The 27,967-nt window shown below is 41.8% G+C and overlaps 1 protein-coding gene across 1 annotated transcript; it reads left to right on the top strand.

The window, feature by feature from the left end:
- Positions 1-691: 691 nt before the first annotated feature.
- Positions 692-27,839, top strand: LOC139551699 (phosphatidylinositol 4-phosphate 5-kinase-like protein 1). The gene is made up of 10 exons (XM_071362965.1): positions 692-3,681; positions 4,986-5,191; positions 7,286-7,336; positions 9,309-9,463; positions 11,200-11,324; positions 15,971-16,005; positions 16,112-16,167; positions 16,272-16,384; positions 21,723-21,885; positions 22,504-27,839. The coding sequence occupies exons 1-10, from the start codon at positions 3,672-3,674 to the stop codon at positions 22,964-22,966; spliced, it is 1,377 nt and encodes a 458-aa protein (XP_071219066.1). The 5' UTR covers positions 692-3,671; the 3' UTR covers positions 22,967-27,839.
- Positions 27,840-27,967: the final 128 nt, after the last annotated feature.

The following is a 27,967-nucleotide window of genomic DNA, read 5'->3' as shown; positions in this document are numbered from 1 at the left end:
TAGAACCTATTTTTAAAAACCTCTTATAAAGACGGTTTTGTAGCATAAACTGGGAATTTGATATTTTTGACTGATATTATGATTGTCTGTTTCATATCTGCGAAGTAGTTAAAACACGGTCAGTTCCACTTTAGGTCACTGGTTACTTTGTATGCAAACATGAAATGTTTTTTGCAATGGGAAGTAATAGCTATTCAATTAGGAAATGCTTAATGGTTGTTTTTATATTATGATTGGGACCTACTGGCTTATTATGTCTGAGTTTATGGACTGCTTATCCTTTAGCATCTTATTTTACCTTTAACAATGCAAGTCAGTTAAGAACAAATTCTCATTTTCAATGACGGCCTAGGAACAATGGGTTAACTGCCTTGTTCAGGGGCAGAACGAAAGATTTTTACCTTGCCAGCTCGGGGATTCAATCTGGCAACCTTTCAGTTACTAGTCCAACATTCTAACCACTAGGCTACATGCCACCCCCTCATACTGTGTGTGACTGCTGTCTTTCCATTGGCCCTATGCCGTGGTGTAGTGGTGCCTGGAGAAGTGGGTATACTCTTAATTTTGCAAAAAAGTTCACAAAGGAAAGGCGCCCTGTGTGAAAATGTATTTTTTTTTATGCACTTTCCTTGAACATTTTTGGATTTTCACTCAAAATCACATTTTTTATTTATAAATAAATTGATGGTCTATGTCCACAACAATGTTGAAACCACATCAATCTAATAGGGTGGGCCTGGCTCCCCAGTAGGTGGGCTTCTGTCCACCCAGGCCCATCCATGTCTACGCCCCTGATGCAAACGGCGCATGATGACAATTGTGTGTCACAAAAAGCCTACTAACCAACACGTCGGACTAAACTTTTTCAATACATGGTTGGCATACCTATTGTTGCATTAGTTAGCATTTACTGGTAGATATAATTAGATGAAACGTCTTTCCTACCCTACCGGCTACCGATGTCATTCTTTCTGTGAGCTGCTCCATGCCAAAACCAGTTGACAGTTGCACACTCTTGCTGCCTGCAGATGATATTTCGCGGAAACTAGGCTGTGTGCGGCGCATGTGAATATATTTCACATGCTTTGCGATTGTGTAGGCTGCTTTGTGCATTATTTCTCTATTGTACTACATAATTGATAAGTCGGATACCTCCACTACACTACGTTGATACGCATCAGTAGGGATTAAGAAGTGAAGCAATGCCCACTGAAAACAATAACTGGGTATACAGTTTATACCTGCGTATAGCCTCCACTACACCACTGGCCCTTTGTGTTTTACAAAAAGTACACTATCCTACATGAGTGCGCTGGCATTACGGTTGCTGTCCTTTCAGATTCATGAACCTGTCACACACCGAAGGCCTATAGGTTTGCCACTGCGCAAACATGTCTATAATATATATAAAGGCTGTTAAGATATTGTTTCAAGAAAGGTGTGTATATATTTGGCCTGGCGAAGCGGTTTTATGCGCTGACTGAATGGAAGCTGATAATTCGTTTTTTACTCCGCTGGTTTCGGGAAGAAATTATGAGTCCTCACTGTCCCGAGACAGAGTCAATACCAGTACAAAATGTATCCGACACCGAGACGAGACCGAGAGTATTACAACACCGTTTAAAGGTCTGTTGAGTTCTAATGGAGTTGCTAAGAATGATAAATATCAATTGTTTAGTAACTGTAGTCTACACAGAATGAAAAGGCCCAATTGATCAATGTAAAATATTTGATTTCCATGCATATTTACTGTATCCATAGAAGTATTGTAGATAGACTGCACTGTGTGGCAAATGAGGGAATCTGGCATGGTCTGAAATATCGTATCGGTACTATTATGGCGTCTGAGAGAGCATGTGCAGTGCCGTTGAGGCCATCTCCAGTTTGAAGTAGTACATTTTCTTCTCCTACCACTTCTATGAGTTGCTAAACAAACTGAAAGGGTGCATACTGCCATCTGGAGTCTATTGTTTGAACAGGTATAAAGCCAAGGTTGGCGATTTACTGCCACCTACAGCTATGGAATGTTTCCTCAGGTTTATAATTGATCCCTCCAGATGACTTGGATGGAAATATGTGGTCCTTCCTTATGTGGGCACCCGAGTGGCACAGCGGTCTAAGGCACTGCATCTCAGTGCTTGAGGCGTCACTGCAGACACCCTGGTTCGAATCCAGGCTGTATCACAACCGGCAATGTTTGGGAGTCCCATAGGACGGCGATCAATTGGCCCAGCGTCGTCTGGGTTTGGCTGGTGTAGGCCTTCATTGTAAATAAGAATTTGTTCTTAACTGACTTGCCTAGTTAAATTTTAAAAATCCTTAACCCATAAGAAGTTCCACCCAGTTGACTACTTCAAAATGGTGAATGTCTTCAATGGTGCTGCCCATGTTAAAACAGTATTTTGGGCACTAGAGTCCTATATGTATCTATATAGAGTCCTATATCTATCTACTACACTTTGGTAGTTCATGTACAAAATATACTGAACAGAAATATAAATGCAACAAGCAACAATTTCTGAGTTACAGTAAGGAAATCAGTCAATTGAAATAAATTCATTAGGCATGAATCTATAGATTTCACATGAATGGGTAGGGGTGCAGTTCAGTTTCATCAGGGTGCAGCCATGGGTTGCTCAGTTTCATCAGCTATCCGGGTGGCTGGTCTCAGACAATCCCGCAGATGAAGAAGCTGGATGTGGAGGTCCTGGACTGGCGTAGTTACATGTGGTTTGCGGTTTATGAGGCCGGTTGGACGTAGTGCCAAATTCTCTAAAACGACATTGGAGGTGGTTTATGGTAGAGAAATTAACATTAGATTCTCTGGAAACAGCTCTTGTGCCAATTGCATGCTCCTTCAAATCTTGGGACATCTGTAGCATTATGTTGTGTGAGACAACTGCACATTTTAGAGTGGCCTTTTATTGTCCCCAGCACAAGGCACACCTGTGTAATAATCATGCTGTTTAATACTCTTCTTGATATGCCACACCTGTCAGGTGGATGGATTATCTTGGCAAACGAGAAATGCTCGCTTACAGGGATGTAAACAAATTTGTGCACAACATTTGAGAGAAATACGTGTTTTGTGTGTATGGAACGTTTCTGGGATCTTTAATTTCAGCTCATGAAACATGGGACCAACACTTTACATGTTGTGTTTATATTTTTGTTCAGTATAGCATGCTCAGCTTCTGCTATGATTTCTGCTATGATAGCCCATTTTCTAAAGTCTTGAGAAAAACAATGTCTAAAAATGTGGAAGGTATATAGGCTAAGAGTTATTTGTGGTCACGAAAAACATGTTTATATTGATAATTCTGGTATAGAATGTTTAGAATATGGTCCATAATCAATATGCATTGATTCAAATAATCAATTTGAATTGTGTATCCAGGTCATCACTGATCATATCAAACAATTCCTCATAGTCTACTGTATATGGCTTTTGAATATATTCTGTGCGCCCTAGTGTTTTCAACATGCGGTAATGCTTTGTGAAACGATGAGATTTCTGGTGCAGCATGTTGGGGGTTTCGCGCAGTGTCAGTGTCACTACATTACCGCTTGCATGCATTTATTGAAAGAACGGATTGCAATGTCAATCGGAGGAATGCGCTGATCTCGGGAACTATAGAGCAGACACAGGAGGGCCTGAATTAGCCTCATCGATGAGCCAAACTGAGGCAAGTACCTTCGTATTATGGTCTATATTAGCCTACTAATGTTGACGCAAATATTATTTGGATATTGGTTGTTTTGTTAGGATATGTTTTGACCAAATGGGTGCGGCTTGCTGTAGTTATTTTACGCGTTGTAAACTTACTGTCAGAATGTATATTCCATGGGCGCAATGAAAATGACAGGGCACCGGATAGGCGACATGTATCTGATTTGTGTGTGAAAAGTGTAATTTAGTCAGCAGGCGTAGGATCATATTCAAACCATCTGCCCAATATTGTTTTCAGAATTGTTAGTGGCAATATTACCGTTATGCGCATGCAATAACCTTTTATTGGATAGCCTGTTTTATAGCCTATATTTGATTGTATACCCTATATATGGCAAAAGAGGCCCTACTTTATTATGCTGCGGGTGTGGTGTCAAGCCTGTTCCACTGGTTAGTCGGTCAGTGTGGAGCAGTGCAGATTCTCAAATTGGAGTCCTCATTCAAAGATTCTGACATGTTGATAAAAAACAACCTATTTTCTTCCCTATGTTTTATCAATGGTTTATCCTTGATTCATCATGATTTAACATTAAACTACTATTGAAACTGTTACTAATGTATATGCTTCACAACAAGGACCTCCTTAGTTGCAGCCCCTTGAATAGATAATGAAGGGCTTGTACTACTGCATTGAGAGTAACAGCAACATCTAGGCCCTAAGGACTTGAAAATACTTCCTCTCCTGCTTCTTGTCAATGACACAGCTGGTTGATCCATAGAATTAGGAATCGGAATACAAATTAATGTCATTTAATAGGATTTCTATGGGTTTACCCATGATCACTGGTGGGTCATATGTGGGAGAAGGAGAGAGTGAGAGACTAGCCTATATAGTCCTTACTAATCTCCCAGCCGCTTGTTCCAAACCTAGGAAAGGCTGCTGGTGTCAAATGGATGTCGCTGGTTTGGTTCCACTGTCAATCAATAGCATGCCAATAAAAACTTTCCAATCTCTGAGGCCTATAGAGCCATTGGACCTTTGTGGCCGTGGTCACTTTCTGCATGCCTCGGGCAGATCCGGTCTGTCTAGGTAAGACACGACTGTTATTGTCATCCTCTGGTTTTCCCAGCAACGAGTTACCACGCATGTTAATCGATCGGAAGACTAACCTACATGGTCTTACCGGTGTAGTTGTATGTGCTTTGCTATGGCACTCAATTGGAATCGGGGGGAAAAAGCCCTATTATTGATGTGGCATTTTGCAGAGATGGTTGCAAGTGCTGGAGTACTCATTTGTGTGTGTGTCATCCCCACCCCAGATGGAGATGTCTGCGGGTCCAGCGGGGGGCACGCAGAGGACTGGTACGGTGAAGAGGAAGATGTGGGGGGGCCTGAGGCAGCAGTGGAAGCTACTGGGCCTGTTTGAGATTGACCAGCAGCACGAGTTCTACAGCCTCACCTCTATGATGAAGGAAGGCCTCTCTGCAGCCGTACAGAACACCATCGACAACCCACCACCGGTGAGCACCCACAGGTCATCAAATGTGGTGCAAGTAAATAAGTGTTGCATTTTTTTTACAAGGGATAAGTCGTTTGAATTGAGCAGTATCTTTAGCTTGTGCAATCACATAGTGGTCTAAAGCTAACTGAATGGACCAAACAAACAAAAATGCATACATCTATTATGTGCCATTACCAGCATTTAAAATTATTGGTTGCAAACTGGTTTCATTTACCGTGGTGGCTGATGCCTCTCAATTCCTCCTTAATTTGCATCACCCATCGTGTTCCCCAAGAGGTCCATGAGAAGGTCAAGAGTGGGGCTGAAGCATGAACAAAAGGAGCTCAACAGAGAGAGCCATGTTTCATCCACCTGTAGTTACTCAAGGCTAAAGGCCCCTGACAGAAGAGCATAGGGTCATGTTTATTAGGCACCAAACAGAAGAAAACTTGACTGAAACAGGAAGGGACTACTGAACTTGTCCAATATGAAACGCTTGTTTTCGTTTTCTTTTGCAAAACGTTTTGCACCGTTTTCTGTTGCGTGCCCTAATGAACATGGCCCAGGCTAAGGCTGGATTCTAACCTGTTATTGTCATCATCATTTGTTTTCCACTGGTTAGCCTACTAGCTACAATGTCAAAAGATCTCTGAAACAATCATTTTGTTAAAGACATATGCCCCATTTAGACTTTACATCATTGAGGAGTCTTTGGATTCCAAACGGAAAACCTGCTTCCTTCTATCTGCCCTTAACAACTTGCCCTTGTGGATCTGAGAAAGCGTTGAGGCGTTACCATATTGCTTAGTCCTATCTGGTGGCCTCCGACCGTAAAAGTAATCCGCATCAAGGGCAGAGGGAAAGGGGGTAAGTTTCCAGTTTGCAACGGAGTATTTGACTGAGCTATGGGAGGTGGCTATTAGTGGCTCGCTCTTTGTTTAGCCTCCTGCCTGCAGTGCTAGATGTTCCCCAATGTTCCCTGGGCAATATGGGGTTGTCTGACCAACCCCATTGTTGTCCCTACAGAAGAGAAGGGATACAGAACACAGGCTTATATTAGAGCCAAGTGGGACGTAGGGGTTTGGATTGTGGAAAATTACACAAACATTTCATTTTATATTCCAAGGAAATTTGATTTGATGTAGGTGTATTCATGATCTAATTTACAGCAACTGTTATTTTGTCCTTCGGCATTTGGTTACTCTGCCGGATCCTATGGTGGTGAATAAGAGGTCACAAGGGAGTTATTCATGCACGCACGCACGGACATGCACGCACGCACGCACGGACACACACACACACACACACACACACACACACACACACACACACACACACACACACACACACACACACACACACACACACACACACACACACACACACACACACACACACACACACACACACACACACACACACACAGCATCAGACCCATTGAACTGGAGCCTGCTGACTCAGCGGTGTGATACATGGTTGTCTCTTACTCACATATTCCCTTACACACACACACAAACACACACACACACACACACACACACACACACACACACACACACACACACACACACACACACACACACACACACACACACACACACATACTCACTTCTTGTTGATCCACCTCTTGTAGCATGTTAGCATACTTTGGGCTGGGGTGCCATGTTTAGATTCCCTGAAATGTTGAGTTGAGTTCAACAGAAAGGGATCTGTAATTTTTTGTTGTTGGTGGACTGTCATTGCTGTTAATGGTCTTTTGTGTTTTTCGCACTTAACTGTTTCCCATGTGTATCAATAATGGTCCACCACCCAAAGGACATCCAGACAACTTAACACAACTGTGGGAAGCATTGAAGTTAACACAGGCCGCCATCCCTGTTGACTGCTTTCGACACCTTGTAGACTCCATGCCCCAACAAATTGAGTCTGTTCTGAGGGGAAAAGGGGGTGCAACTCAATATTAGGAAGGTGTTTCTAATGTTTGTATGCTCAGTGAATCTGATTCACAGTGATTGTAAGACAACTTGGAATTGTGTCTTGCTTTACTCTCCCCAAATCCTCCTCAAAAGATATTTTACAAGTAGTAATTATTCCTTTTCTTCTTTTATCGTAGGATGAATTGTCGGAAGATGACTACAGATTGGAGGTCACTCAAATACATAAGGTATGTTGATTAAAAAAATTGTAATACAGTTGCAACACCAAAGGTACAAATCGGGAAATTCATATCTCACAATTTCAGTCTTCACAAAGATGTGAACAAGCAAGTTTTTTCCTTATAGTGACATGGGGCCTCATTTATAAACCATGCGCACATACAAAATGTACCACAAAATAACTGGCTTTTATAAAAACTGAACTTGACTCCACGCAAACTTCAGACCATGCGCACGCACATCTTCTTTTTTGAATGGTTGAAGTATTGTATTGCAAGTCGGCCAAAATATTTTGCGCAAATGGGGGATGTGGCACGCTTATTCATGAACAAATTCATAATAAGATGCATCCATTTGCCGTTTAGTGAGAAGAGCAAAAATCCCGTGTTTGATTTTTGGAATCTAAAATAATTAGACGTAGGAATCTGTTTCCTGCTTATTTTATTTTCATAACCATTACAGAATAAATTCCTCACGTTTTCTGGAAGTAACCTACCACAAATGACCATGCGCATCTCTCATTTAATTGGGCCTATGTAGATATAGAATATCTAGGCCTATTTCCAGTTTTGCTGTATGTGATCCCATAGGCAGCACAGTTTATAACCTACAGAGGAATTTAACAGGTGAACATCACGACAGTTGATCTTTTACTTTTGAAGTACGGTGCATTCGGAAACTATTCAGACCCCTTGACTTTTTCCACATTTTGTAATGTTACAGCCTTATTCTAAAATGGATTAAATAAAAGAAGAATCCTCAGCAATCTACACAGAATACCCCATAATGACAAAGTGAAAACAGGTTTTTAGAAATGTTTGCACATTTATTAAGATTAAAAATATAAATACCTTATTTACATAAGTTGTCAGACCCTTTACTATGAGACTCGAAATTGAGATCAGGTACATTCTTTTTACATTGATCATCCTTGAGATGTTTCTACAAGTTGATTTGAGTCCAAATTCAATCGATTGGACATGATTTGAAAAGGCAAAAACACCTGTCTATATAAGGTCCCACAGTTGACAGTGCATGTCAGAGCAAAAACCAAGCCATGAGGTCGAAGTAATTGTCTGTAGAGCTCTGAGACAGGATTCTGTCAAGGCACATATCTGGGAAAGGGTACCAAAACAGCATTGAAGGTCCCCAAGAACACAGTGGCCTCCATCATTCTTAAATAGAAGAAGTTTGGAACCACCAAGACTCTTCCTAGAGCTGGCCCCCCTAAAATTTCTAAAAACCTGTTTTCGCTTTGTCATTATTTGGTATTGTGTGAAGATTAATGGGGAAAACTATTAATTTAAACCATTTTAGAATAACGTAACAAAAGGCTGTAACATAACAAAATGTGGAAAAAGTCAAGGGGTCTGAATACTTTCCTGTATGTAGCCTACTGTAATTTGAATTTCAATTGGTTTTGAGTAGCCTAGAGAATGTTTCGGAATTCATGGGCAGTCCAGCATATTAAGGTTTGAGGGCAAAAGTCCAAGCAAAACATTGTTGAATTCAACTGTTCTGCTGACAGGTCCACAACAATGTTTCATTGTTTCCACTTTCAGAAACTGTCACATTCCTTTGTCAAATACAGCATAAATTACAGTTTTTTTTAACATTCTGCCAACACAGTAAATTGACCGGTAGCTTATGTAAGATATTTGACCGTATTCGTAGGCTACAGTACTGCTGTGCGATAGCAGCGCAACATCATAAACCCATTTAATCACAGAGCCTATACTAAGTCAGGACAGACATGGGAACACAATAATCTATTGATTAACAAAATATTGAACAACAATTGTGTCTGTGCAAACAGCAGGTATTTAATATGGGCTAAAACATCTTGTGGAGTTCTTCAAGTATCAATTGTTGGACCTTTGTCGTTTCTTACCTACATCAATGTATCTACTACTGTTTGCTGATACCAATATGACTTTAACTCATAAGAACTCTCTCTTTCTCTCGCCCGTCTCTCTGAAGGACTTCAGAATGGAGACGTTTGCAGGGCCAGTGTTTGCCAGCTTGCGTCGCTCCCTGGGGATGACAGAAAAGGAGTATCAGCACTCTCTCTCCGACGACGGTTCCTACCTGCAGTTCATCAGCAACTCCAAAAGCAAGGCCGACTTCTTTCTCACGTGCGTAAGCATATTCTACTCCTCTCGTTCTTTCCCTTTGCTGTAAGAGTATATCTCTCTCACATATAGTGCAAATATAGAAAAGCTACTTTGTTAATCTTATCTGGCCAAAGTATATGCTCAAACACAATACACAACGAACACACTAGGAAAGAACACACTAGGCACTTCGACATTAAGGTCACACACACACACAGGTATATGAACTCAGCAAAAAAAGAAATGTCCCTTTTTCAGGATCCTGTCTTTCAAAGATAATTCGTAAGAATCTAAATAACTTCACAGATCTTCATTGTAAAGGGTTTAAACACTGTTTCCCATCCTTGTTCAATGAACCATAAACAATTAAGGAACATGCACCCATGGAACAGTCATTAAGACACTAACAGCTTACAGACGGTAGGAAATTAAGGTCACAGTTATGAAAACTTAGGACACCAAAGAGGCCTTTCTACTGACTCTGAAAAACACCAAAAGAAAGATGCCCAGGGTCCCTGCTCATCTGCGTGAACGTGCCTTAGGCATGCTGCAAGGAGGCATGAGGACTGCAGATGTGGCTAGGGCAATAAATTGCAATGTCCGTACTGTAAGATGCCTAAGTCAGCGCAACAGGGTGACAGGACGGACAGCAGATCACCTTGCAGTGGCAGACCACATGTAACAACACCTGCACCGGATCGGTACATCCGAACATCACACCTGCGGGACAGGTACAGGATTGCAACTGCCCGAGTCACACCAGGAACGCAAAATCCCTCCATCAGTGCTCAGACTGTCCGCAATAGGCTGAGAGAGGCTGAACTGAGGGCTTGTAGGCAATAAGGCAGGTCCTCACCAGACATCACCGGCAACAACACTATGGGCACAAACCCACCGTCACTGGACCAGACAGGACTGGCAAAAAGTGCTCTTCACTGACGAGTCGCGGTTTTGTCTCACCAGGGGTGATGGTCGGATTTGCGTTTATCGTCGAAAGAATGAGCGTTACACCGAGGCCTGTACTCTGGAGCGGGATCGATTTGGAGGTGGAGGGTCCGTCATGGTCTGGGGCGGTGTGTCACAGCATCATCGGACTGAGCTTGTTGTCTTTGCAGGCAATCTCAACGCTTTACAGGGGAGTCATCCTCCTCCCTCATGTGGTACCCTTCCTGCAGGCTCATCCTGACATGACCCTCCAGCATGACAATGCCACCAGCCATACTGCTCGTTCTGTGCGTGATTTCCTGCAAGACAGTAATGTCAGTGTTCTGCCATGGCCAGCGAAGAACCCGGATCTCAATCCCATTGAGCACGTCTGGGACTTGTTGGATCGGAGGGTGAGGGCTAGGGCCATTCCCCCCAGAAATGTCCAGGAACTTGCAGGTGCCTTGGTGGAAGAGTGGGGTAACATCTCACAGCAAGAACTGGCAAATCTGGTGCAGTCCATGAGGAGGAGATGGACTGCAGTACTTAATGCAGCTGGTGGCCACACCAGATACTGACTGTTACTTTTGATTTTTCCCCCCCTTTGTTCAGGGAACACATTATTCCATTTCTGTTAGTCACATGTCTGTGGAACTTGTTCAGTTTATGTCTCAGTTGTTGAATCTTGTTATGTTCATACAAATATTTACACATGATAAGTTTGCTGAAAATAAACGCAGTTGACAGAGAGAGGACGTTTCTTTTTTTGCTGAGTTTATGTATGTGTTATAACACTATCTGTGCTAATCACTGCATTTCTCTTTCTCATCCAGGAACGATAAGCGGTTCTTTCTGAAGACCCAGAACAAGAGAGAGGTGCAATTCCTCCTGTCCAACCTAAGAATCTACATGGAGCACCTAGAGAAGTATCCTCATTCACTGCTGGTCAAGTTCTTAGGTAAGTCACAGGACTCTGATCTTATAGTCCATTGGCCAGCGGAAAAATGTGTTCACTTTGGCAGGGGTGGCATGCACCCCAAAAATCTAAGGGGGCACCAAGTATGTTAGAAAGGCTGGGGTGAGAATTTAGCATTTTTCAAACACCTGAAACAACTTTTTCCTGCAATGTAGAGCCATAATCTTAATTCTTTGTAAAAAGACGTCTATTTATCTAAGCATACCTCTTGAGCTTTATGTATCCTCTTGACTGGTGGTTATTTTTTAAAGAAACTAAATATGCTTCTCTTCATCACTGCTAAAATCTGGGTTCAAGAGTGTGAGTCTTATTCAGTACATTCGTTTTTGCTTGCTTTTCTAAAGTATACCAATCTTTCCAGCAGGCATGCCAGCTAAGATAGTTAGAGTAGATAGCTACTCTATCTTCTTTGACAGGGTTGGGGAGTAACTGATTGCATGTAATCAGCATGTTGTATGTGAGTCTAAGCAATAGAAGGTTTGCAGGCTGATAAAGGAATGTTGAAACAAGTTGGACTGCTCACATGCTCATCGTAAATGACTGGGATTTGGTTAATTTTTGCCATCCGATTTAATGATGGCAAAATCATAGCCATGCAATTAACCCTAATTGCTCCTGTAAGTCGCTCTGTATAAGTGTCTGCTAAAAACGAAAACAGTTTTTTTCATTTGTTTTATTCCAGGGCTGGGGTCAATTTGAAATTGAAGGCAATCAATTCAGGAAGTTAACTTAAATAACAATTGAACATTTGAAAAAACAGCATCTATTTTCAATGACTTCTCTATAAACTGAGAAGTCCGTTTTTACATTTTTAATTTGTAATTAAAATAACTTCCTGAATTGACTGCCTTAAATTCAAATTAAATTCAAATTCAAACTGGCTCCAGCCCTGGTTGATTCCCTCATCATCAGACGATTTGTTAGAATGTTATGTTGGAATGCAGTGGAATGCATATGACAGGATTCAAGACATATATTTTATATTTAACAATTATAGCATAATTTTGCATATCAGTATAATCACTACAAACTAGTAAAATATCCCTTTAGGAATATTATAGATACATTTTTTATTGTTTGAAAATAAAACATAGAAATTAGAAATTAGGGTTGCAAATACTGACCAAAAACAGTCATATAAATAGTGTTTTTGGCACATTTTACTAATATTTTACAAAGATTATATATTTTGCAAACCTGGCTAAATTGGTTGTGCTATCTTGATAACTATAATAATTGTTTTTATTATCATTAGGCATATTCTACTTATTATTAAAAGAGGTGTGGCAATGTCAGACCAATCCAAGTTAAAACAATGGAGCTGGTTGGTGGCCATATTGGAAAATGTGTACCCTATGGCCTATGGTTAAATCAGCAATAGCTAGGCATCATTGTTTAGACTTATTTTCTAGCTTTATTTAAAGTTTGGTACACTCATTATGAAGGCATTTTGTGAAAATTGATTACCTGTATCTCTTTGCTGGATGTAAGGTATTCCTATGGGATGTCATATAGGGTGCAATGTACTGGGCAGGTTTCACATCACATTTCTTGATATTTAATATAATTGAAATTAATAGATATTAATCATATGGTGAATACTTCTAGAACATGTTCTATGTGTTTTAATATAATATATTTGAAACGGCTACAAGTTTCTGCAATTCTGACAGCTTTTTTACATATTTTTACCACTTCCGGTAATATTTTGCTAAATACATATATTTTGCTCCAACAGTATTGGGACGCATTTTTGGTTGTTTTGGCTATGTACTCCAGCACTTTGAATTTGAAATGATACAATGACTATGAGATTTAAGTGCGGGACTGTTAGCTTTAATTTGCGTGTATTTTCATCCATATCGGGTGAACCGTTTATAAATTACAGCACTTTTTGTACATAGTCCCCCCATTTTAGGGGACCAAACGTATTGGGACAAATTCACTTACACTACCGGTCAAAAGTTTAGAAACACCTACTCATTCAAGTGTTTTTCTTTATTTGTACTATTTTCTACATTGTACAATAATAGTGAAGATGTCAAAACTATGAACGAACACATATGGAATCATGTAGTAACCAAAAAAGTGTTAAACAAATGAAACTCTATTTTATATTTGAGATTCTTCAAAGTAGCCACCCTTTGACAGCTGATGACAGCTGTCACGTCTGCTTCCAACTTTTCCAACTCCCCTGAACGCAGCTCACTTTCCAGATCCCAATCACCTGAATTCTAATCACCTGTTCACACACCTGTATGTCATTATCACATTATTTAGTTCAGTTCTTTGCACCCCATCACTGTGAGGTATTGTTTGTTTTGTGACACACGTCTTTCAGAGCTCTGTTTTTCCTGTGATTTACTCCCGCCGTGTATGATAGTTTTTGCCTGCCTCACTAATGACGCCTTTTGCCTATTCCATGCCTGTACTTTAGCCTATCGGATTTCCTGTTATCTACCTATTGCCTGATCTCCCGGACTACGTGACTAACCTTTTCCCTGCCTGTACTGTTACCCCTTTGGACCCCCTGTGTATGACCTTCTGCCTGCCCCTGGACCCAGCTACCTGCCTCCTCCTGTGGTCCTTTGCAATAAACACCTGCTGCGCCCTGCGCTTGAAACCAGCTCTCTGTCTCCCCTCGAGTTCATTACAACAGCTTTGCACACTTGGCATTCTCTCAACCAGCTTCACGAGGTAGTCAGCTGGAATGCATTTCAATTAACAGGTGTGCCTTGTTAAAAGTTAATTTGTAGAATTTCTTTCCATCTTAATGTGTTTGAGCCAATCAGTTGTGTTGTGATAAAGTAGGAGGGGTATACAGAAGATAGCCCTATTTGGTAAAAGTCCATATTATGGCAAGAACCGCTCAAATAAGCAAAGAGAAACGACAGTCCATCATTACTTTAAGACATGAATGTCAGTCAATACGAAACATTTCAAGAACTTTGAAAGTTTCAAGTGCAGTCGCAAAAACCGTCAAGCACTATGATGAAACTGACTCTCATGAGGACCGCCACAGAAATGGAAGACCCAGAGTTACCTCTGCTGCAGAGGATAAGTTCATTAGAGTTACCAGCCTCAGAAATTGCAGCCCAAATAAATGCTTCAGAGTTCAGTAACAGACACATCTCAACATCAACTGTTCAGAGGAGACTGTGAATCAGGCCTTCATGGTCGAATTGCCGCAAAGAAACCACTACTAAAGGACACCAATAATAAGAAGAGACTTGCTTGGGCCAAGAAACATGAGCGGTGGAATTTAGTCCTTTGGTCTGGAGTCCAAATCGGAAATTTTTGGTTCCAACCGCTGTGTCTTTGTGAGACGCGGTGTGGGTGAATGGATGATCTCTGCATGTGTATTTCCCAACGTAAAGCATGGAGGTGGTGGTGTTATGGTGTGGGGGTGCTTTGCTGGTGACACTGTGATTTATTTAGAATTCAAGGCACACTTAACCAGCATGGCTATCACAGCATTCTGCAGTGATACGCCATCCCATCTGGTTTGGGCTTAGTGGGACGATCATTTGTTTTTCAACAGGACAATGACCCAACACACCTCCAGGCAGTGTAAGGGCTATTTGACCAAGAAGGAGAGTGATGGAGTGCTGCATCAGATGACCTGGCCTCCAAAATCCCCCGGCCTCAACCAAATTGAGATGTTTGGGATGAAGGAAAAGCAGCCAACAAGTGCTCAGCATATGTGGGAACTCCTTCAAGACTGTTGGAAAAGCATTCCAGATGAAGCTGTTTGAGAGAATGCCAAGAGTGTGCAAAGCTGTCATCAAGGCAAAGGGTGGCTATTTGAAGAATCTCAAATCTAAAATATATTTAGATTTGTTTAATACTTTTTTGGTTAATACATGATTCCATATGTGTTATTTCATAGTGTTGATGTCTTCACTATTATTCTACAATGTATAAAATAGTGAAAATAAAGAAAAACCCTTGAATGAGTAGGTGTTCTAAAACTTTTGACCGGTAGTGTGTGTATTAAAGTAGTCAAAAGTTTAATATTTGGTCCCATAGTCCTAGCACACAATGGCAACATCAAGCGTGTGACTCTACAGACTTGTTGAATACATTTGCTGTTTGTTTTGGTTGTGTTTCAGATTATTTTGTGCTCAGTAAAAATCAATGGTACATTTTGTATTGTGTCATTTTGGATTAACTTTTTTTGTAAATAAGAATATAATATGTTTCTAAACACTTCTACATTAAGGTGGATGCTACCAAGCATGACCTTTTACCTCCCCATGGTGGGCCCATAGAGATGTTATTGCTATTCCAATAGTTTCATAACTTAATGTGTTGTATTATGAAGTTAATAACATATCGAATTGGCTTAGTTTGAGAAGATTGTTCCCTGATAATACAAAATTACAGTTCATACCCTCAATTCTGTTGGCCCAACTAACTGAATAGGGGTCATAACATATAATGCAGTGATTACCACATTTAGCTACCTAAGATATGTGGCTATCATACTAAAATAGAACCTTAATGGACCTTAATGAAAATTATGATTAGTCTTTGCCACCGCAAAGTGGACAAATATGTGAAATTTGGCCTGCTGGACCATGGAAAATGTTTGTAGTTGACTGAAGTTTACATTTTTTGTTTTCAAGGTGTCCACAGGATCAAAATCCCGCATAGGAGGAAGGTACTGACTGATTATGGATTGTTATTCATAGCCATATGATTTATTATTATCATAATTGATTTGCTACAACTTAGTTTGTTCATGCCTTGTCTTACCTTTTTCACAGAAGTACTTTATTGTAATGCAGAGTGTTTTTTACCCTGACGATCGAATCCATGCCAGGTAAGCCTGTTTCAGAGTAAAACAAAACAGTCTGGTGTGAGAAACGTATTACAGCCACTGTGGTAACAACACTGTTTAACTGATTTGTTGCCTGTTGTGGCAAGGTATGACATCAAGGGTTGTGAGGTGAGCCGGTGGACAGACCCAGCCCCAGAGGGAAGTCAGGTTATTGTTGTCCTCAAGGACTTGAACTTCGAGGGCCAGTACATCACTCTGGGTAAGGGTAACGAATCCTGTCATAGTATGTTACAGCATTAAATATATATATATATTTTTTAAAATATATATTTTACCTTTATTTAACCAGGTAGGCAAGTTGAGAACAAGTTCTCATTTACAATTGCGACCTGGCCAAGATAAAGCAAAGCAGTTTCGACACATACAACAACACAGAGTTACACATGGAGTAAAACAAACATACAGTCAATAATACAGTAGAAAAATAAGTCTATATACAATGTGAGCAAATGAGGTGAGATAAGGGAGGTAAAGGCAAAAAAAAGGCCATGGTGGCGAAGTAAATACAATATAGCAAGTAAAACACTGGAATGGTAGAATGTGCAAAGTAGAAATAATGGGGTGCAAAGGAGCAAAATAAATAAATACAGTAGGGGAAGAGGTAGTTGTTTGGACTAAATTATAGATGGACTATGTACAGGTGCAGTAATCTGTGAGCTGCTCTGACAGCTGGTGCTTAAAGCTAGTGAGGGAGATAAGTGTTTCCAGTTTCAGAGATTTTTGTAGTTCGTTCCAGTCATTGGCAGCAGAGAACTGGAATGAGAGGTGGCCAAAGGAGGAATTGGCTTTGGGGGTGACCAGAGAGATATACCTGCTGGAGCGCGTGCTACAGGTGGGTGCTGCTATGGTGACCAGCGAGCTGAGATAAGGGGGGACTTTACCTAGCAGGGTCTTGTAGATGACCTGGAGCCAGTGGGTTTGGCGACGAGTATGAAGCGAGGGCCAGCCAACAAGAGCGTACAGGTCGCAGTGGTGGGTAGTATATGGGGCTTTGGTGACAAAATGGATGGCACTGTGATAGACTGCATCCAATTTATTGAGTAGGGTATTGGAGGCTATTTTGTAAATGACATCGCCGAAGTCGAGGATTGGTAGGATGGTCAGTTTTACAAGGGTATGTTTGGCAGCATGAGTGAAGGATGCTTTGTTTGCGAAAAAGGAAGCCGATTCTAGATGTAATTTTGGATTGGAGATGTTGGATGTGAGTCTGGAAGGAGAGTTTACAGTCTAACCAGACACCTAGGTATTTTTAGTTGTCCACATATTATAAGTCAAAACCGTCCAGAGTACATGCATTTACTTTTACTTGTATTTAAGAGCAGTTGGAGGCCACGGAAGGAGAGTTGTATGGCATTGAAGCTCGTCTGGAGGGTTGTTAACACAGTGTCCAAAGAAGGGACAGAAGTATACAGAATGGTGTCGTCTGCGTAGAGGTGGATCAGAGAATCACCAGCAGCAAGAGCGACATCATTGATGTATACAGAGAAGAGAGTCGGCCCAAGAATTTAACCCTGTGGCACCCCCATAGAGACTGCCAGAGGCCTGGACAACAGGCCCTCCGATTTGACACACTGAAGTCTATCAGAGAAGTAGTTGGTGAACCAGGCGAGGCAATCATTTGAGAAACCGAGGCTATTGAGTCTGCCGATGAGGATGTGGTGATTGACAGAGTCGAAAGCCTTGGCCAGGTCAATGAATACGGCTGCACAGTATTGTTTCTTATCGATGGCGGTTAAGATATCGTTTAGGACCTTGAGAGTGGCTGAGGTGCACCCATGACCAGCTCTGAAACCAGATTGCATAGTGGAGAAGGTGCGGTGGGATTCGAAATGGTCAGTAATCTGTTTGTTGACTTGGCTTTTGAAGACCTTAGAAAGGCAGGGTAGGATAGATATAGGTCTGTAGCAGTTTGGGTCAAGAGCGTCCCCCCCTTTGAAGAGGGGGATGACCGCGGCAATCTTTGGGAATCTCAGACGACACGAAAGAGAGGTTGAACAGGCTTGTAATAGGGGTTGCAACAATTTCGGCAGATAATTTTAGAAAGAGAGGGTCCAGATTGTCTAGCCCGGCTGATTTGTAGGGGTCCAGATTTTGCAGTTCTTTCAGAACATCAGCTGACTGGATTTGGGAGAAGGAGAAATGGGGAAGGCTTGGGCGAGTAGCTGTGGGGGGTGCAGTGCTGTTGACCGGGGTAGGGGTAGCCAGGTGGAAAGCATGGCCAGCTGTAGAAAAATGCTTATTGAAATTCTCAATTATAGCGGATTTATCGGTGGTGACAGAGTTTCCTATCCTCAGTGCAGTGGGCAGCTGGGAGGAGGTGCTCTTATTCTCCATGGACTTCACAGTGTCCCAGAACTTTTTTGAGTTTGTGTTGCAGGAAGCAAATTTCTGCTTGAAAAAGCTAGCCTTGGCTTTTCTAACTGCCTGTGTATATTGGTTTCTAGCTTCCCTGAAAAGTTGCATATCACGGCGGCTGTTCGATGCTAATGCAGTACGCCACAGGATTGTTTTGTGTTGGTTATGGTGGTGAGGAAGGCATTTAAAAAAAATAACCAGGCATCCTCTACTGACGGGATGAGGTCAATATCCTTCCAGGATACCCGGGCCAGGTCGATTAGAAAGGCCTGCTGGACCAGAGTCTCTGGGTTCGCGCCCAGGCTCTGTCGCAGCCGGCCGCGACCGGGAGGTCCGTGGGGCGACGCACAATTGGCCTAGCGTCGTCCGGGTTAGGGAGGGTTTGGCCGGTAGGGATATCCTTGTCTCATCGCGCTCCAGCAACTCCTGTGGCGGGCCGGGCGCAGTGCGCGCTAACCAAGGGGGCCAGGTGCACGGTGTTTCCTCCGACACATTGGTGCGGCTGGCTTCCGGGTTGGAAGCGCGCTGTGTTAAGAAGCAGTGCGGCTTGGTTGGGTTGTGCTTTGGAGGACGCATGGCTTTCGACCTTCGTCTCTCCCGAGCCCGTACGGGAGTTGTAGCGATGAGACAAGATAGTAATTACTAGCGATTGGATACCAAGAAAAATTGGGGAGAAAAGGGGATAAAAATGTAATAGTAAATAATTAATAGTAATAATAATTGTATTTTTTTTTTTTTATAAAAAAAGAAAGAAAGGCCTGCTGGCTGAAGTGTTTCAGGGAGCGTTTGACAGTGGTGAGTGGAGGTCGTTTGACCGCTGACCCATTACGGATGCAGGCAATGAGGCAGTGATCGCTGAGATCTTGGTTGAACACAGCAGAGGTGTATTTAGAGGGCAAGTTGGTTAGGATGATATCTATGAGGGTGCCCGTATTTATGGCTTTGGGGTGGTACCTGGTAGGCTCATTGATAATTTGTGTGAGATTGAGGGCATCAAGCTTAGATTGTAGGATGGCTGGGGTGTTAAACATGTCCCAGTTTAGCTCACCTAGCAGCACGAGCTCTGAAGATAGATGGGGGGCAATCAGTTCACATATGGTGTCCAGAGCACAGCTGGGGGCAGAGGGTGGTCTATAGCAGGCGGCAACGGTGAGAGACTTATTTTTAGAGAGGTGGATTTTTAAAAGTAGAAGTTCAAATTGTTTGGGTAAAGACCTGGATAGTAGGACAGAACTCTGCAGGCTATCTCTGCAGTAGATTGCAACACCGCCCCCTTTGGCCGTTCTATCTTGTCTGAAAATGGTGTAGTTAGGCTACGTGTGCACCACCAAATCTGAAATAGTAGGCACAATTAAGAGGGGAAAAGGGACCAAATTATTAGGGTGATGCACATTGGCTACTAACATCTTACGACACAACACACACTTAGTATTACTTTCTTAGCTACAGTATACATATCTCCCTGGCATATTACATAATTTATGCAGGAGCATACAATACCTTTTTGGACTCACTTTGTTGTGTGCTGTGCTCACTTGAACAGAATGTTTTTTTTGTGGGAAAATTTTGTCATCAAAGTCTTTCATTCTCTGGATTTATGGTGCTTTCAAGACAACTGGGAAATCAGAAAAAAACAAGCATGAATCATGATGACGTCAGTGATCTTCCGGTCGTAGCTCTAGAATGAGGCCCGAATTCCCGATTTACAATTCCGAGTTGGATGTATTTTCCCAGTAGGAACCTGTTTTTTCCCGAGTTCCCAGTTGTCTTGAATTCGCTGAAATCAGATTTCCTAATCCCGAGTTTCCAATTGTTTTGAGCGCGGCAGAAGTTATGTTGGATTGACAGCGTTGGAAAAGAGACCCTTAAACCCAGACCTGGGACCACACACCCACTCCACTGAATAGCAGGCTAGTGATTGCTTTGCAATGCTTGCAGTTAGCCACAGATTCCTTCCAAACCACTGACTGTTGAATTTGCAATTTCCAACTTGTTGTGTAATGTTTGTGTCCAATGGCCAATGAGCACCAATACGTTTTATCTATAATTTCTCTTCATTATTTCTCTTTATATGTCCCATGTGTAACTCTGTGTTGTTGTATGTGTCGAATTGCTATGCTTTATCTTGGCCAGGTCGCAGTTGCAAATGAGAACTTGTTCTCAACTAGCCTACCTGGTTAAATAAAGGTGAAAAAAATTACAAATAATAATAAATATGACAAGGATTAAAAAGGATTTGCCAGTAGATTGTCGACTTGATTCCTGATGATGACTGCTAGCTAAGATTTTGAAAGTATGATGTTGACATGAGTCCAATCAAAGCTACTGTAGATATAACATGTTTGATGTCATTTTAGCTGTGGCCAATGACCTTGAGCCTTCTTGGATGGGCACTTCTAATGTAACTCTATGGCAGCACCCAAGGGGCTTGAATTTTCGAGCTCTACCCTTAGATTTGGCGGTGTCCCAATGAGTGACAGAACACTGAGCCAATCATGGCGCAATTAGAGCTGCTGCCCAACCCTACACTCCGTATTTTCCACTGGCTGCCCCACCAGCACAGAAAGCACTGAGCTAGGCTGAAACACCTGCATTTTGGAGCTGCCTTACTCAAGAAAGCAAAAAAGAGACCATGTTTGTATTTTTCTGAAAGTCACACTTGATAGGAGTGTATGTTGACCAAATATATATATATGTTTTTTTAAATGTAAGCTTTATTTAACTAGGTAAGATATTAAGAACAAATTCTTATTTACAATGACAGCCTACCTGGGAACAGTCATCTGTCATTCTGCCTTGTTCAGGGGCAGGGGCATTCTGCCGTGTTCAGGGGCAGAATGACAGCTTTTTACCTTGTCAGCTCGGGGATTTGATCCAGCAACCTTTCGGTTACTGGCCCAACACTCTAACCACTAGGCTACCTGCCACCCCAAAATGCGTCTTTATTAATTCAATGATTATTATATTATTTTTTTTTTTACATTGTTTGCACACTGATATGTAACATGTATTAACGCCAAAATAACATGCAAAACAGGCACCCCCCCACCCCACCCCACCCAAAAAAGGTGGGGCTCAAAATGACGGGCGGCACTGGTAATGACACTGTAACAGGGTAGTAAGTGGTACATACAGTTATAGAGTCCTAACCAGTTTTGCAATATATGTGCTTGTGTTGTTAGACCAGCATCGTCCATGGCTGCTCCGGCAGGTGGAGATTGACACGTCGTTCTTGCAGAGACTCAATGTGCTGGACTACAGCCTCCTGGTGGCTCATCAGCCCCTGCACCAGGATGAACGCCACCAGTGCCTGTCCTTCGCCACCCTTATCATGCGCACTAAAAAGTGGGTGGGATTTTTCTTTTTTATCCCCTTTCTTGTATAATTTTTTTCTCTTTCTTTATGTTTTAGTGACATATTCAGGCCTCAAAAGAGGTGTAATGTTGAGATCAATATTTTCCCCAGGTCCTGGTCTTTCTTCAGGACAAAACCAATGACTTCCAGGCATGTAGTTACCACAAAAATACTTCTTGGCTATACAATAACATGCATAACCACCACGAGCAACTATCTAGTATTTGTCTACTCTAAAATCAGTTAACATTGGTATTTTTTAGGTTGGCCATGCTGCCTCACTCTTGGCTCTTACCCTTCCCTCTTTAACCTCTCAGGTAGACATGCTGGCTCTAATAACTTTGTTACCCTTCATAGAGATGGATAGAGGCTTTACTTGCCACAAAGACTGTTTTAACATGGGCAGTGCCATGGAGTGGAAAAAAATGGAACTGCTTATTTTTAATAGAGATATCCCTCAATGGCACTGCCCATGCTATCACAGAAGTGTTCATGGCAAAGATAAGTGTGCCCTGTTTCTATATCTGTTACCCTCTCCTCTTTAACCTTTCAGGTGGCCATGTTGGCTCTAATAACTCTGGGTTCCCCCTCTCCGCTTTTACCTCTCAGGTCAGTGATCACATGCTCAAGCCCCACCCATGCGGGCATGCCCACAGTTCCGGGGGCGGTCCCAGAGGAAGATTCCGCCCTGTTGGTATCAGAGATGGACGGCGGGACAGGAAGTTGCAGAGTTACTGAGTCACAGGTAGGAAGTGACCTGGGCAGTGCCCCTTCCGGGAGACCCTGTACTGAGCAGCCGGTGGGAACGGTCACGGATTCGATGGAACTGCGAGACTTCCAGGCCCAGAACCGCCGGCTGCTGCCCAACTTCAGAAACCCGCTGCACGTCATTGACGGTCCGGAGCATCGCTACTTTGTGGGCATCATCGACATCTTCACTGTCTACAGCTTCAAGAAGAGGTTGGAGTATTGGTGGAAGAGACTGCGGCACCCAGGGCAGGCCTTCTCCACCGTCAGCCCCCCCGCTTACTGCCATAGGCTCTGCCAGTGGGTACAGGACCACACCAGGTAGACTCAGAAAGAGGAGAGGATGAGGATGAGGATGGTTACTCTCACTAGCACACTGTCTGCCCAGGGACACACATGCACGCAAATACACACACACTAGCAACTGTGACGCTGTTCAGAGACATAAAGCTATTCTTTTAAAGCGCTGTAATTTCAGATTGACCAAGAGGCAGTTATTTTCACGTTTCCACATGTCCAGACCAAAGCCAAAACGAACATAAACCATTATATGGAAATATATTCACCACCGGGTTCTCCCTCTTCATATTCTTTCATTTTTCTTAAGTAACAAAGAAAAAGGCGCAACATTTAAAATCTAGTGCTATGAATTGATTAGCTGATTTTCCAAAGTATAAGTTTAGTTAGTGAATCAATAATGAAAACAAAAATGATTTAGCAAATTTGCCACCTGTTTTTTTTTTATATTTTTTTTTACGTTTGACTCCTAGGGATTTTTTTTCTCCCAATTTAACTTTGACGTTTTGATACCTGTTGTATATTGTTGTATGTTTTTTTTAAATGCCTTTCTTACGCACTTCTCAGTAGTTGGTATTCAGACTTACCTTATGCAGGTGCGTGACAGGCTTTGCAGTCGTGGTTGACTTGCGCGCGCTGAATACATGTATCTTTAAATACGGTGCTGAATACATACACCTTTAAATACGGTGTACCTTTCATTTTGACGACACTCACTAGAATGGGTTCAGAATATAAGGATCAATGAATGAAACCCATCTAAAGATATGCATATTCGTGTCCATTTCAGGACCAACTAGTCGACCAACTAGTTTATTTAGGCACATTTTGGGTTAAGAATGTATATATGAATTGTAAAAAGGTACAGGGTTTGGAGAGCCTTTACACACTAAATACAGTGCATTCGGAAAGTATTCAGACCCCTTGACTTTTTCCAAATTTTGTTACATTACAGCCTTATTCTAAAATGGATAAAACAATCTACACACAATACCCCATAATGATTTTTGCAAAATGTATTAAAAAAAACTGAAATATAACATTTACATAAGTATTCAGACCTTTTACTCAGTACTTTGTTGAAGCTCCTTTGGCAGCAATTACAGCCTCGACTTTTCTTGAGTATGACGCTACAAGCTTGGCACATATGTATTTGGGGAGTTTCTCCCATTTGTTCTCTGTGCATCATCTCAAGCTCTGAATAGGGAGTGTTGAGGCACAGCTATTTTCAGGTCTCTCCAGAGAAGTCCGGGCTCTGGCTGGGCCACTCAAGGACATTCAGAGACTTGTCCCGAAGCCACTACAGCGTTGCCTTGGCAGTGTGCTTAGGGTCTTTGTCCTGTTGGAAGGGGAAACCTCACCCCAGTCTGAGGTCCTGAGCGCTCTGGAGCAAGTTTTATAAAGGATCTCTTTACTTTGGTCCGTTCATCTTTCCCTCGATCCTGACTAGTCTCCCAGTCCCTGCCGCTGAAAAATATCCCCACAGCATGATGCTGCCACCGCCATGCTTCACCATAGGGATGGTGCCAGGTTTCCTCCAGACATGACGCTTGGTATTCAGGCCAAATAGTCCAATCTTGGTTTCATCAGACCAGAGAATCTTGTTTCTCATGGTCTGAGAGTCCTTTAGGTTCCTTATGGAAAACTAATTTTACTGAGAAGTGGCATCCATCTGGCCACTCTACCATAAAGTCCTGATTAGTGGAGTGCTGCAGAGATGGTTGTCCTTCTGGAAGGTTCTTCCATCTCCACAGAGGATCTCTGGAGCTCTGTCCGAGTGACCATCGGGTTCTTGGTCACCTCCCTGACCCAGGCCCTTCTCCCCTGATTGCTCAGTTTGGCCGGGCAGCCAGCTCTAGGAAGAGACTTGGTGGTTCCAAACATCTTTCATTTAAGAATGATGGAGGCCACTGTTCTTGGGGACCATCAATGCTGCATCATTTTTTTTTTGTCTCAGAGCTCTACGAACAATTCCTTTGACCTCATGGATTGTTTTTTTCTCTGACATGCACTGTCAACTGTCAACTGCAGTTTAGAAAATGCTGTCATAATGCTGTGCTGATAAACATTTACAATACATACAATCAAGTTGTAGAAACATCTCAAGGATGATCAATGGAAAGAGGATGCACCTGAGATCATTGCGAAGGGTCTGAATACTTATGTAAATAAAGTATTTTTTTAAAACATTTGCAAAAATTTCTAAAAACCTATTTTTGCTATGTCATTTTGGGGTATTGTGTGTAGATTTAGGTGCATTCATTGGGGCGGCAGGTAGCCTAGTGGTTAGAGTGTTGGACTAGTAACCGAAAGGTTGCAAGATCGAAGCCCCGAGCTGACAAGGTAAAAATATGTCGTTCTGCCCCTGAACAAGGCATTTAACCCACTGTTCCTAGGCCGTCATTGAAAATAAGAATTTGTTCTTAACTGACTTGCCTAGTTAAATAAAGATACTAAAATAAAAGATTCATCAGGGAAAATGTTTATTTACTCCATTTTAGAATAAGACTGTAACAAAATGTGGAAAAAGTCCAGGAGTCTGAATACTTAGTGAATGCACTGTATATTGATGGATAAAAAATACAGTGGTTTGATTCATCGTGAAAGTTTAAGTTCAATCCATGAAATATTGGAAGGTGTAAAAAAAAAAGTGTACAATAGGGGTTGAACAATAGTCCTATAAATCTACCCTATCATCACTAATCGTGGAACTGTATGACAATGGTCAAGTTGTGGTAGACCGTGCACCAGGCTCCAGGTTTAACCTGCTACGAGTGGCCTAAGTTCCATAATGATTAAAATGTCCACAGTGTTAGCCTAATATGATCCACTAATGCTCGCGACCCTCAGGAACAACATCACGGACGTGACAGAGGAAAGAAAGGTCAACGGAATGGAATGATGCAAAATGTAGGAAATTGACAGTTAGAAATGTTGTGGGTATTACGGATGATGGCTCTCAATTGTGGCTAATATTTAACATGGTACAAATTGTAAAACAAAACGTAGAAAAGCGCGGGCAAAGAATTATAACTAGAATCATAAATCAATTCGGTAGGTTGGGTGCTATACTGTCATTTGTGCATTGGCTATAAAAGCCTATACTAAAGCTTGGGTCTCTATATTTAATTCCTGCAAGTTATAAGGCCATCATTTTATAAACTTCACTGTGTGAAAGTTGACATGTTGATTTGCTTCAGTTTGCTGCCATGACTGGTTTCACATCTGTCTCCAGCGATCATAATAAGATAATATAGATCTAAAACAAGTGTTATTTATATTTACAATCCCCTTATCCAAATGGTTTACTCATTTACTTACCTCTGATCAATAGCTCTTATCAATTTCTAAATTACAGTGCATGGAGAATGCTGTTATTTCATTCGCAAAAAGAAAGTAAATGCTTTTTCCACTTGGAACAGGTAGGTTTACTCGACCTTATTCATGGTTTCCTCCCTCATAAAGGTGGTGAAATGATGAGTTGAGTTAAGTCAAGGTCAGAATATGGCGTATCTGTAGGCATACCTCCGCCACACCTTCATTTCTTAGATCTGCACCCTGAACGAATAGCGGGTGAATAGCATGCTATTCTCATGCTTAAGGGGATACTTAGAGATTATCTACTTCCCCAGAGTCTGATGAACTCTGTGTGGAAGTTAGAGGTCATTTTGTGAGCCAATGCTAACTAGTTTTAGTGCAATGACTAGAAGTACAGTATATGGGTATCTAGTAGCATGCTAGCAGATACCTATAGACTTCCAGTCATTGCGCTAATGCTAGTTAGCAATTGCGCTAGCGCTAGTTAGTAACTTCCTTCAAACTGCACCATTGCCAAAATACCGAAGTATCCCTTTAAGTTCAATGTCAGAATACATATAGAGAGAAAAATGCATAAAAAGGGCATTTTGTTCCTTTTACGCGCGCATAACTCTGGTCAGAATTCCACCCCCAAGTGAATATACTCTCCTGATACCACTGTGCATGACTGTGGTTCTGCAGTGTATTATTTATTTATTCTTTGTGCAGTTATGGCAAGGTCAGCATAAAGGGGTAATGTTTAAAAATGCTGACACACAGCTGCCATTTTATACGACTGCCTAGTGGCGCAGCGGTCTAAGGCACTGCATCTCAGTGCAAGAGGCGTCACTACAGTCCCTGGTTTGAATCCAGGCTCTATCACATCCGGCCGTGATTGGGAGTCCCATTGGGCGGTGCATAATTGGCTCAGCGTCGTCCGGGTTTGACTGGGGTAGGCCATTATTGTAAATAAGAATTTGTTCTTATCTGACTTGCCTAGTTATATTAAATAAATAAATAAAAATTGTTGTTCTGATGGTTTTTACGTTCTAGCTTATTTTTGACTAGGTATGAACTTGGGACACCCTAGGTAAGTTGAAAACAAGCTAAAACTTGTGAACTATCCTTTTAATGCTATGTTGCCTCAGCAGAGATATTACTTACACTGTCCAATTTTACAGCAAAATGCAGGCTACACACTTGGGGCCTCGAGTTCTTAGTATTTGCTGTTGAAAATATAACCCAAATGTGATTTACACCCTGTCAGTCAGGGAAATATGTGGATATCAGAGTTTTTTCACATTGACTGGGTCAGAATTTTTTTTGAAAGTAAGGCACTGTATTTACAGGGTTTTAGTTGTCTCTGGAAAAAAATTATAAATACCCTGATTTAAGGACTGGGATATGTGGGGACCACATGTTCACTAATGTAGCCTGCTTCATTGATACAGTAAGGGTGTGGATTGGCAACTCCAACTCTCTCTTGGCTCTTGTTTAACCCTACCCCTTGTTTAACCCTACCCCTAAGTCATGTTTGTGCCTTCTGCCTGCAATAGGTATGTGCTGAAACCTTTTCTCAATGCATAAATAACTTTAAGAGTTAAGTTGTGTGTGAAGTTTGCTTATTTGCTTACTGGGCTGTATCTAACTCTGTTACCCTCTCTAATCCTATACTGGCCAATTCCACGGTAACAGAGTGATGATGGGACTAAGATGTGTCACTTTAACCTCT

Source organism: Salvelinus alpinus, chromosome 24 (genome assembly GCF_045679555.1).
Source record: "Salvelinus alpinus chromosome 24, SLU_Salpinus.1, whole genome shotgun sequence".
Classification (NCBI taxonomy): Eukaryota; Metazoa; Chordata; class Actinopteri; order Salmoniformes; family Salmonidae; genus Salvelinus; species Salvelinus alpinus.
The sequence above is the reverse complement of the archived record's forward strand: the minus strand, read 5'-3'. Positions and strand labels throughout refer to the sequence as shown.

Coding starts and splice junctions, on each gene's coding strand:
- LOC139551699 (XM_071362965.1), top strand. Junction 16,168..16,271: donor GACGATCGAATCCATGCCAG/GTAAGCCTGTTT, acceptor TGTTGTGGCAAG/GTATGACATCAAGGGTTGTG. Junction 16,385..21,722: donor GGGCCAGTACATCACTCTGG/GTAAGGGTAACG, acceptor TTGTGTTGTTAG/ACCAGCATCGTCCATGGCTG.